At 36.1% G+C, this 12,594-nt stretch overlaps 1 protein-coding gene across 1 annotated transcript in view; it reads left to right on the top strand.

Annotated features, from left to right (window-relative positions):
- LOC106883134 (ral GTPase-activating protein subunit alpha-1) overlaps positions 1-12,594 on the top strand; it is a 294,566-nt gene that overhangs the window by 145,473 nt on the left and 136,499 nt on the right. The window contains exons 39-44 of the mRNA XM_052971984.1: positions 1,021-1,167; positions 2,396-2,519; positions 4,905-5,060; positions 7,006-7,164; positions 9,062-9,186; positions 11,136-11,254. Coding sequence (XP_052827944.1) covers positions 1,021-1,167; positions 2,396-2,519; positions 4,905-5,060; positions 7,006-7,164; positions 9,062-9,186; positions 11,136-11,254 — 830 coding nt within the window. The remainder of the gene's footprint in view (positions 1-1,020; positions 1,168-2,395; positions 2,520-4,904; positions 5,061-7,005; positions 7,165-9,061; positions 9,187-11,135; positions 11,255-12,594) is intronic.

Raw genomic sequence — 12,594 nt, 5'->3', positions numbered from 1 at the left:
AATGCAGTCGGTGGGTGGGTGGGTGGTTGAGAAGAGATAATATTTTAGAGATTACTAAACAGTGTTATTCTGTTTTCCTAAGGCTTCAGAACTAATCATCATCACCACCACTAATAATAATACTTGAAGAAAGCTCACCTGTTGGGTTATGGTATTTTTACCATATTCGTCTAATGCAGGGGTTTTCAAACTTTTTGACTTGCGGACCCCTTTATATTTCAGGCTTTACCTTATGAACGCTTATGAAATTTATACATAAATATTTGCTTAAAATAACATATATTTTTACATTTATTTATTTAACACTATTTAACAAATAGGTTTATTGTCAATTAAAAGATTTCAATTAAAAAACATATATAAAATCAAATTGCCCATAAAAAGTATTTGCTGTCCACGGACCCCCTGTCTTGTCCTTGCAGACCCCATGTAGTCCGGGGACCACAGTTTGAAAACCCCTGGTCTAATGGTGTATGGTTCTCAGCTATTTCAGACATGCATTTCAAATGTAGCAGGCTGTCATAATGCACTTTTAGCACTTTTGTGACTTAAGCACTCAAAATTATTGACATTGTCACATAACTGAAAACTGAGCCTTTGGATTTTCTGTGCTGCATTTTTGGCACTTGTGTCTGGTAATTCTACACTTAGGAAGTTTTACTTTAAATTCAAATTAGATTTCCTGGAGCAAAAAAAATCAGTATTCTGTTGTGAGTGTCTGTTGAGCTTTGTAGAGGGTTAATATCTGATATGGGATGAAGTCTTTATTGTGTTCAGTGAGAGAGATCCTCAGTAGTGATGAGGTCTAACACTTGTTGCGGCTTTGAGGGTTTTAGTTGTGTGCTGTTCATGTTTGGCAGTGGAATGGTATATGACTAAGTTTTTTTCTTTGGTCTTGTGTTCTTGTGTCTTTGTGCTGTTGAAAGTAACAAGTTTGGTATGACCTTTTAATCAAATTTGAAGGGTGTTTCTGAGCTCTCTGTAAATGGAACCAGTGCTGGTTCAGCATTAGGTGTCTTAATTGCATGTGGATGATGCTTGGGTGCGGGAAATTTCTTTCTTTTTTAATTTAAAGAATTTCTTTTCCTTTGGCAGATGTCATTTTGATTTACTGAAGAAAAGTGACAAATTGTTACGAGAACTGAAAAATTTGGACAGCCAAAAATGGTATGTTTCTATTTTAGGATATATTTGTTACATTCTTGTTTCATTGCTTTTTTTTTTGTGATTTCTTACTCTCTGCCTGTTTTTTTATTCTTTCTTTTTGATTTTTTTACAATTTATGTTGTTTTACTTTTCCTTTTCTTTTTTTCTTTCTTTGTCTTTTTCTTTTGATATTTTGTTCAGTAACCATGATGTCATTAGAGTAATTGTAAGACAAATATTTGGTATAATATTTATTTATTTATTGATTGTGAAGTTACCTGACTGATTGTGCTTGAGTTAACATGGTCATAAGCTAATATTGATTCCTTCATCAAAGAATGAATGAGGACTCTTTTGGTGATGCCACTGTTTATAGGGCCAAGTTAATTTCACCCTGAAGTAGCTGTTTACTGATAGACGGTCTTGGCCATTTGAGAGTTATGTACTGGTGATGGGAGATAAATTGCTAACCTCTAAGCTTGATGTCTGCTGTTCTATTCACTCAGCTTTCCATGCTGCTACAGTTATAAAATAAAGACACCAAACAAAGACACTAAGATGGGGGTTATATACTCTTTTACTCTTTTACTTGTTTCAGTCATTTGACTGTGGCCATGCTGGAGCACCACCTTTAGTCGAGTAAATCGACCCCGGGACTTATTCTTTGGAAGCCTAGTACTTATTCTATCGGTCTCTTTTGCCGAACTGCTAAGTGACAGGGACGTAAATACACCAGCATCATTTGTCAAGCAATGCTAGGACACACACACACACACACACACACACGACGGGCTTCTTTCAGTTTCCGTCTACCAGATCCACTCAGAAGGCTTTGGTCGGCCCGAGGCTACAGTAGAAGACACTTGCCCAAGATGCCACGCAGTGGGACTGAACCCAGAACCATGTGGTTGGTAAGCAAGCTACTCCTGCGCCTGTATGTAAATGTTTAGATTTAAAGAATCATTCAAAAATAAAGAATTGAAAGGTTGGCTATGGATATAAAAAACATTAGAAGAGAATAAACAAAAATACATAAAAGAGAACTTTCTTGGGAATAACGGTCATGGCATGATGTTAAATTAATGATGCATGAGCAATATCAATCTGGTGACAGCTTCTAGTTGGAACTTTACAATGTATGCTTCTGTTTTAGTAATGAATAACATCGTATATGTATCTCTTTTCATCCCATTATTAAAGTATATGAAATGCGAGTTAATAATTTATATAAATTTTTAAAATTTTCTAGCCGTGACACCCACAAAGTTGCTGTGATATATGTCGCTGAAGGTCAGGAAGATAAACACTCAATACTTGCTAACTGTGGTGGAAGCAAAGCTTATGAAGATTTTGTTAGTGGTTTAGGCTGGGAAGTAAGTATATGTTTAACGACTTGCCAAACGTTTTGGAGGAAGATGTACTGCATGTTGAATCTTTGCTAAATATCATTGTTGAATGTATGAAAAGGCTTTGTGTGTGTGGGATTTAGTTGTTGGTTCATGGAGCTATAATTATGTTGTATTTCAAACCTTTTCTTCTAATTGTTTTTGATCACATTTGAACAATTATTGTATTCACTAACTGCAAGGTTTCGTTGAAGTATCTCACCTCTCCCTTAGGTCTCCCATCAACCACTTACTTCCACCACCACTAACCACTACCACTGCTGCTGCTGTTGCTACTGTAGCACCACCACCACCATCACCACTGCTGTTGCTGCCACCACTACCACCGCTACTATTTGTAGATTTCTTCTATCACAAATACATTTTCTCATTTATTTTTCATTGAAAACAAGATTTGCCAATTTCTTGTTTTTGTGGTATTTCGCTATTTTGTTTTTTATTGCTCTGATGTTCACTGTTAAATAATAGTACTTCAAGTAACCTACAAGATCTTGCTGAGTGGTTAGCATGAGGACAAGATAACCAGCAACTGAAATCTCTTGCTTTACAAATATTCTCAAGGAATATTGGAGTCTTGAACAAAGCATCTTATTTTATGTTAGACTATTTTGTTAAAAGAACAGACACCACTTTCATCACATATCTGTTAAATGGCTGATACTAAAATATTTGTTAAATCACATCCTTAGTATCAACCACAAAATCTTTCCTCATCATCATCTGCTAGCTGCTCTTAACTACAAACCGTCAACATTGATTCTATTACAGTTGACTATTCACGCAAAATCTCTTAGCAGCTGAAGTTTAATCCTTTAGTATTCAGATTATTCTAGCAAATGTTATGCCTATTTATTCACATTGTTTTGAATTAATCATGGATTATCTTGTAGCTTTGTGATTTTCATAATGTGATTGTTTATTTTTAGAAGGACATTATAGAATAGGTGTGAGAGGCTGGATCTGGCTAGTTTGGACATAAAACGTTGAATATTTTGACTGGATATGGCCAGTTTGAGTACTAAAGGGTTAACTTGCATTTAGATATGACATAAGGAAGGAAAGGAGTACTCTGTCGGTTATGACAATGAGGATCCCAGCTGATACAATCAACGGAACAGCTTGATCGTGAAATGAGCACTCTACAGACCTGTCTACCCTTAACGTAGTTCTCAGGGAGATTCAATGTGACACAGTGTGACAAGGCTGGCTCCTTGAAATACAGGTATTACTCATTTTTGCCAGCTGAGTGGACTGGAGCATTGTGAAATAAAGTGTCTTGCTCAAGGACACAATGTGTTGCAGGGAATTGAACACACGGCCCTACGATCATGAGCCGAATGCCCTAACCACTTAGCCATGTGCCTTCACATATCACTCTACTGACTCCCAACTAATGTCTCTCATTAGTACTGTCTCTTCCATAGCAGAGAGAGAGAGAGAAGGAGGCTGATTGTATTGAAATGAAAGATTAGAAGAAACTAACAGGCATTTTTTTGCCAGCTACAAATGAATGTTGAAACACAAACATCTGGTCTAAACAGTGCTAATGCTAGTATTACTAATAGTGGTGGTGATTTTTAATTTAGGCACAGGGCCAACAGTTTTGATGGTAAGGGATTAGTTGATGCCATTGACTCCAATACTTGGCTGGTACTTTATTTTATCAATCTTGTATGGATAAAAGACAAAGTTGACCATGGCGAGATTTGAACTCGGAACTGTCAGAATATACTGTAAGGCATTTTTTTTCTGGTGTGCTAATGATTCTACCAATCCCTAATAATGGCTTTAATAGTAGTAGTAGTAGAAATAATAATAATCCTTTCTACTATAGGCACAAGGTCTGAAATTTGGGGGAGGGGATTAGTCAATTACATTGACCCCAGTATTTCACTGGTACTTAATTTATCAATCCTGAAAGGATGAAAGGCAAAGTCGACCTTGGCGGAATTTGAACTCAGAATGTAAAGGTGGATGAAATTCTGCTAAGCATTTTGCCTGGCATGCTAATGCTTCTGTCAGCTCACCATCTTAATGATGATGATGATGATGATGATGATGATAATAATAATAATAATCATTTCTACTAAAAGCACAAGATCTGAAATTTGGTGTGAGGGGACTAGTTAATTATGTTGACCCCCCAGTGTTTCACTGGTACTTAATTTATTGACCCCGAAAGGATGAAAGGCAAAGTTGGCCTCAGCAGAATTTGAACTCAGAATGTAGTGGCAGACAAAAACTACTAAGCATTTCGCCCAGCATGCTTATGATTCTGCCACTTCACCACCTTAATAATAATAATAATAACAATAATGATAATATGGTGTTCTGTTTTTGTGTATGTTATAGGTGGATCTTGAACAACATGTTGGTTTTCTTGGAGGATTGCAACAGAACAAGACTACAGGAGAGACTGCCCCTTATTACGCTAATTCAACATGTGAAGTTATTTACCATGTTTCCACTCGCATGCCAACTGGTAATGATGCAGCTATGCATATCAAGGTGTGTATGTTTTACAGAATTTTTGTTTTCTTCTCTCTTGTCTGTGCTGTAACAGTTTTAGTTCTGTTTTTGTGGAGAGAGAATGGTTCTAGGAGCTCATTTATTTGTTAATTATGATTCAGCTAGTACAGACTTACAGAAAGAATGGGACATGAAAAAGGCCTTCTGTAGATTGTAAAATGCAAAATAGCTGCCTTTCCTTGAATAATTAACTTATCATCTCGGAATTGTCTCACCAGAAGTAATAGTATCTGAATTCTTGTTTAGCCCTGATCAGTTTAGACCTTATGATCATAGGGATTCCAACCTTAGCTAATCCATAAATGACTATATTTGATGTTTGTCTTCTAGCTAGAGTTGTTTCATTTCACCTTTCAACAATGCTTTTACAAACTTTCTTTGTCCCTTACATTCTAATCTGTTAGATTATTGTCATGGTTTTCCTTTAGGCCCTATTTCAGATATTAAAAAAAAAAAAAAAAAAAATTGCAAGCCAATTTCTACCTTGGAAACAGCTCTACTTTATTTCATTATAATTTGCCATAGAGGCAGAACACAGAGTAGCTGCGGGCTAGACAAACACATTAATGAGATAAAATGAATGATAAACATGATAGTATAATGGGAGAAGACAAAAGCCGCCTGCCGAACTTTGCTTCTCTAAAACACTGTTCTTTTATAAATAAAATTTACACATTGAGGCTATGAACCTCGTACATAAATTCCAAATTATGACATAAATTAAGGCACTTGCCTCTTATAATTTTTCATTATATGAGTCAGATGACCCCACAATATGAGGCACTCGTCCTCTTACCTTTGTTTTTGCCCGCCAGACTCATTGCTTCACTCAAGCACAACTATGGGTCTGGGTCAGGCAAAACAACTCTACTTTATGCACAAACTCTCTCACTCTCTCTGTGTAATGGGTGTTTTTTACGTGCAACTGGCATGGGTGCTAAGTTAGGTAACACCAGCTTTGGCTACATCTACGATTTCACTTGACTTGACAGATCTTTTTAAGCATGGCATATCACCAAAGGTATCAGTCACTTGTTATTGCCTCTACGAGGCCGGCCCAATGTTTGAAGTGTGCTTTTTACATGCTACTGGCACAGGTGCCAGTTACATTACGCAAGCATTGGCCACAACTATGATTTCACTTGGCTTCATTTGTCTTCTAACCCTTTAGTATTTAGATTACTGTCAGATATAATATTTATTTATTTATATTGTTTTGAATCATCTTGTAAATTAGAAATTTCAGTGATGTGATTATTTAGTTTTAGAATGACATTGTAGGGTTGAAGTGAGAGGTAAGATCTGGCCAGTTTTTCAACATAAAACTGGTTAAATATTTCCACTGGATATGACTGGTTTGAATGCTAAAAGGCTAAATATTTTGGATTCCTGTCTGAAAGTATCTTTTTGCTTCCCTACTTCCTGTGAATGCTTGTAGCCTAGTGGTCAGGCTGTTGCATTCACAATCATTAGATTGTGGGTTCGATTCCCTGACTGGGCAGCACATTGTATTCTTGAGCAAAACACTTCATTTCACATTGCTCCTGTCCCCTTTTCAATCATGTTGACCTGCTTACTTAGCCAGAAGGGTGGCCTTATTTGAAGGCTAAAACAATGCAAAAGCGCAATGTGACCAGTGATGTTTAACAATATAGCCAGGTCGGTCATGTGATCACATGACTACCTCCTAGTTGAGATATTTCATACTTTCACTGATTTAAGTTCATTAACCACTTAGGTTACATATGTTAAGGTTTATTCCTTTCCAGAGGTAGATTTTGTGTTCACAATTGTTTGTATTCCTATTTTGGCATTCTGTTTTTGTGCATGTTACAGGTTATGGACACAGTCCTGGAGCCACTGTTTTTTATTACTTTGCACTTTACTCCCGTATTTGCTAATTTTGACAAAATTGTTGTTGCAGATGAGGCATCTTGGGAACGATGAGGTCCATATAGTGTGGTCAGAACATAGTCGAGACTATCGCAGGAACATTATTCCGACAGAATTTGGGGATATTCTCATAATTATTTACCCACTTCCAAATGGACTTTTTAGGATTCACATTAACAAGAAACCTGATGTAAGGAACATTTTAAAAATATATTTTCTTGTTTTTTAATTGTATATTTTTAAAAGAATGTTCTTGTATTTTTTATTGTTCATTATATATAAAAAAAAAGAAAAGAATGATTAGAGTCCAAAGGAACTAATTATGCTTTGCTTTTAATAAAATTTAGGAACGTAAGATAGGTTTGTGTGCCATAAATGAGGCAGGGTCCTGATTTCTTGTGATTAGGCTGAGAAAAAATGTCTGAAAGTTGAGTTAAAAGTGACCAGTGGGTACATCACTGAAGTAATGTACAGCTATTATCTTGAGATTTATTTAATCAAATTTAAGAAATTGCTCTTTACTGACCAACAATATCTGTTGTTAAAACTTGCTCTGTGGAGATTCCGACATGCCCTTATTGTTGTTAGGCATGCATGCACTGAAATTCCTTGGAAGAAAACCAGTAAAGCTTTTATAAAATATTTACCTCAGTTACAGTTTTGGAGTTGGAACATCATCATCATCATTTAATGTCCGCTTTCCATGCTGGCATGGGTTGGACAGTTTGACAGGAGCTGGCTCGGCAGAAGACTGCACCAGGCTTCAGTGTCAGTTTTGGCATGGTTTTTTTATGGCTGGATGCCCTTCCTAACACCAACCAGTCTGCAGAGTGGACTGAGTGCTTTTCTGCATGGTACCAGCACAGGCAAGGCCAGTTTTGGCTTGGTTTTTACAGTTGGATGTCCTTCTAAATGCCAACCACTGTACAATGTGGTCTATTGCCATATTCAACAAGACAGTGCAGTTAGTAGTAAGAGTCCTCACATTCTATAATAGATTAGTGAAGAATGTAAGTGGTGATGGTAGTCTTGGAATTACTCTGAGCATCAGTTAATAATACATTGAATCAGGCTTTCTTGAGGGATTTTTAGATTAGTTATTATGGACAACATCTAGAAACCCTAAGTGTAGCATTTCTACCAAGGGACAGTTTTAGTTTGTAACAAGCTTTATGGATCTAACAATGTAAACAGTAGATGATATTCAAGGTGAGATAAAGTTTTGTATGCAATTCTAAACATGATATATACTTGTGCTTAATCTTCCTCTGGGTTTATGCCAAACAGTTACTACAATATGTTGGCAGATGAGATTATCTGCCAATGAAAACCATTGTCTCACAGTTTTCTGATAACAAGGTCAGCTAGTGTTTTATGCTTGATGGCAAAAGGATAAAAAGATAGTATGGTGGATGAGTTTGAAAGGTTAAGTCTTATCTAATGAAGCCCTCATTGTGTTCTTCTAGTATCATTTGAACTAGTAGGTGAGGGTAGAGGGAAAAGATGTGATCTTTGACTAGTGAATAGCAAGTTCACTGTGGCTGAATAAGTCAAGTTTTGGTCGTACACTGACAACAGGCAGAAGATATTTGCTGCTGTTCTTGAGAACATTTTGAGTTTGTGGAGTGTCCTGATTTACCCTATAGACCACCTTTATATTTTCATCATTATCATGTTTAAAAAAATTTTTTTTGTAGCCCCCCCCCCTACTGTTAGTGTTTTTGTGTCTTTATATACTTGTGAAAAACAAAATCATCATCATTATTATTATTAAGAAGGCAGCGAGCTGGCAGAATCGTTAGCACACTGGATGAAATGCTTAACAATATTTTGCCTGTCGCTATGTTCTGAGTTCAAATTCCACCGAGGTCGACTTTGCCTTTCATCCTTTCAGGGTCAATAAATTAAGTACCAGTCAAGTACTGGGGGTTGATGCGATTCACTGTATCCCTCCCCACAAATTCCAGGCCTTGTGCCAATAGTAGAAAGGATTATTATTATTATTATTGTTATTATTATTTGTGTGAATTCGAGGAAATTATTTTTTGGTAGTAATATTATTAATGTTGTTTTCTTTTTAATTTCAGATTCATTTTGGCCCATTGTTTGACGGTGCAATAGTCAATTCCAAAGTCCTCCCTTGTCTAGTCCGAGCCACAGCCATCAATGCGAGCAGAACAAAGCGGGCTCTGATGCCCCTCTACCATTCCCAGTATCTTTTTATTAGCTGTGTTGAAATGCTGTTTTTACCCATTTTCAAATGTAAAAGATGACGAGAACGTCTTCCTCTCTATGCTCCCACGTAGTGTAGTTCTTATTTCCAACTTGTCAGTGAGAACCACTTGCAAATCAAATCTCTTGATCAAATAACCTGTTCACTGTTAATTATAGGATATGAATTTCCAATGTTTTTATTGGCTTTCTGCTGCCTTATTGATTTGGTCATCTTTTTCTTCTTAAGAACATACAGGGTTTGCGTTTGGCACTCTCAGAGTTAGTAACCATGTCAAGGTGTTCATTTCTACTAGAAGACCAAGAAGAGAAGAACATGCTATTCTTACCAAAATGGTCTTGTTTGCTTTAGTTATAAGCAAGCTACTTGTGGCAGAAATGTACTGGGATTATCTTGAGATTGTACTGTAAACAAAGTTGGCAAGATATCAGATCTCACATGTCTGTATGTTAGATTCAAGAATGTTTCAAAAACATGGTGTGCCCATGTTCTAGTCTTTTTCATTGTCAGCAATAGTGACCTAATATGAATCAAATTAAGTGTATATTCAAAATTTCATGCTTTTTGTGGCCTTCAAACAGACAAACATTATGCCTTACCTTTGAAAGGAGTTGTTGCATCTAAGTAATTTATATTTCTCTTTCAAATCACATAACCAGGTTTTGTTTATTTCCAGGTCAAATTATTGACAAAGATGTTGTCAGAGTTGGACGTTGCTGTTATACTCCCATGAAGTGATTCTTATTAGAACATGATATCTTACATAATTATGATCACTGTATGTTCATTATTACTACACTACATGATTTTATAGTGCTCAAAAGCATTGGACAAGTGATAGTTACCTGCTATCATCCAATCACTATTAGAGTGTACATAATAGTACATGTAATAAAGAATTTATGATCTAATGTCATTAAAAAGGTCAGATAAATTTGCAACAAGAGGGTTAGCTTTTATATTAAGCTCTCTGTGTGGATCCTCAAACTATGTTATTTTTGTTGGCTGGTTGACTCTGTTGGCTGGTTGTCTCTGTTGCTGTGTTTTCCAATTGATGTGGACTGCAGTGAATCTTGCCCAACCCGTGCCACTGGATAGAAAATGTTTTGTGGAAATTAGCTTAATTTTTTTTCTTTCTGAGTTTTAATTCTGCCAAATTTAACTTTGCCATCTGTCTCTTTGTGGTTTTATAAAATCAATTTCAGTCATTCAGTTCTAGATTTAAGAGATGAGGAATTATGTACATTATTTACATTTGATGGATATTTGTCCTCATCTTGTTTGTTGTGAACACTACGTTTTGGCTGATATACCCTCCAGCCTTCATCAGGTGTCTTGGGGAAATTTCGAACCTGGGATCTCATTCTTAAGGTTTGTAGCCCGCGCTCTTAACCACTACGCCACGGGCATATGACATAGTGGTTAAGAGCGCAGGCTACTAACCCCAAGATTCCGAGTTCAATACCAGGCAGTGAACTGAATAATAATAATAATAATAATAATAATAATAATAATAACATTGAAAAATACCTTAGGAATGAGAACCCAGGTTTGAAATTTCCCCAAGACACCTGATGAAGGCTGGAGGGTATATCAGCTGAAATGTTCTGTTAACCACAAACAAGATGAAGACGAATATCCATCAAATGTAAATAATGTATTTCAGTCATATTTTGGGATTGAACCAATCAACTGTACAAAACAGATAGCTTTAAGTTAATGTGAGATTCATTATTATAATAGCTAGTTTTGCCTTTTGTTCCTCAGTGTACCGTCAAGTGTTGAGATAGATATAATAGTTTAAACTATCCCTGCAAAATGTATGGCCTTGTGGCTATATTAAAAAATCATCATCATTATTAATTATTATTGTTTTTTTTGATTCATCATTTCGTCTGAGTTTTCCCTTGACTGCCTTTTTCCCTCAGCTACGAAGAACGTGCTAAATGCCTGGGCAACATCATCCAGAAACACATAGAACTGACCATGTTTGAGGACTTTGCTGCGAATGTCTTTGCACCAGTCTTTCCAGACACTTCTGCAACAGGTCAGTCAGTGTAACGGTCCCCTCCACGTCTGTGCCACTTCATTGCCCAACACCGCTTTATAGAAATAGAAGGCATCAATGTGGTGATGTTGTTAGTGTTGCTGTTTTCTTTCTTTTTTTTTTTTAATATTTTCTCTTTTACTTCACTTTCGCATACATTCTCTCTCTCTCTCTCTCTCTCTCTCTCTCTCTCTTTCTCTCTCTCTCTCTCTCTCTCTCTATCACTCACTCATTTATTTATCCATCTCTTTTCCTCATTCTTTGTCCTCTCTTCATACTTTCTCTATATTCTTCATACTTTATCCTTCCTCTCATATTTTCTCTTCCATCTACTTCTCTCTTCCATCTACTTCTCTCTTCCATCTACTTCTCTCTTCCATCTACTTCTCTCTTCCATCTACTTCTCTCTTCCATCTACTTCTCTCTTCCATATCTACTCTCTCTCACACCACACGCACACTCACCCTTTCTCCCACAATCATATTCTTACATTTCTCTTTCCATTCTCTTTCATTTCCCTTTGTCTCTCTCTCTTTTATCTCCTCCTCTCATCCCCTACTCTTGCACAATATATCTCCAATTCTTTGCTGTTCATTATTCATTTTCTTTTTTATTTTTAATATTTTTACTTCTATTTATTTCTTTTGTTTTCTTCATTGTTGTAACCCTCTCCTCATTTGAAATTATTCTTACAAATCTTCCTCTTGTCATAGTACTCTATCAGGTCATCCCATAAGTTCTGTCCAATTTTACCTTTTTTAAAATTGAATGAAATTTAAAAGTATTTTAGAATGTCTAATGGAATTAAAAATTATTTTTATGCATTTGTGTACACTTAAACTAATTAAATATTTTACAGAATAATAGAATTAAAATTTCTTTGATTAAAACCCTTTCTAACATGGAAGTATCCAAATAGCATTTGAGGTACATAATGTTTTATGAGTACAAAAAAGGAAACTCTGCAGCCGAAGTGATTTGAAACATATACTCAGTTTATGGGAAAGAATGCTTGAATGAAAGAACTTTCAAAAGATGGTTTGCTAAATTCAGAAGTGGAGATTTCAGCCTTGAAGATTAAGATCAAGCAGAATGTCCAGTTGAATTTGATGATAAGCTCCTTGAGGCATTACTTGAAGAAAATCCTGCATTATCAGTTGAAGAATTGGCAATAAAGCTTAGCTCAAACCATACAACTGTTCATCGTCATCTTCAACAACTTGGAAAGGTTTCTAAACTTGGAAAATGGGTGCCTCATGAATTGTCCAAAAGCAACTGCAAATCCTGAGTTGACATCTGCTCTTCTCTCCATTCTCGTGAACTCATTTCACCCTTTTTGG

The sequence above is a fragment of the Octopus bimaculoides genome, chromosome 11, assembly GCF_001194135.2.
Source record: "Octopus bimaculoides isolate UCB-OBI-ISO-001 chromosome 11, ASM119413v2, whole genome shotgun sequence".
In the NCBI taxonomy this organism is placed as follows: Eukaryota; Metazoa; Mollusca; class Cephalopoda; order Octopoda; family Octopodidae; genus Octopus; species Octopus bimaculoides.
This window is presented reverse-complemented; position numbering and strand designations above follow the sequence as displayed.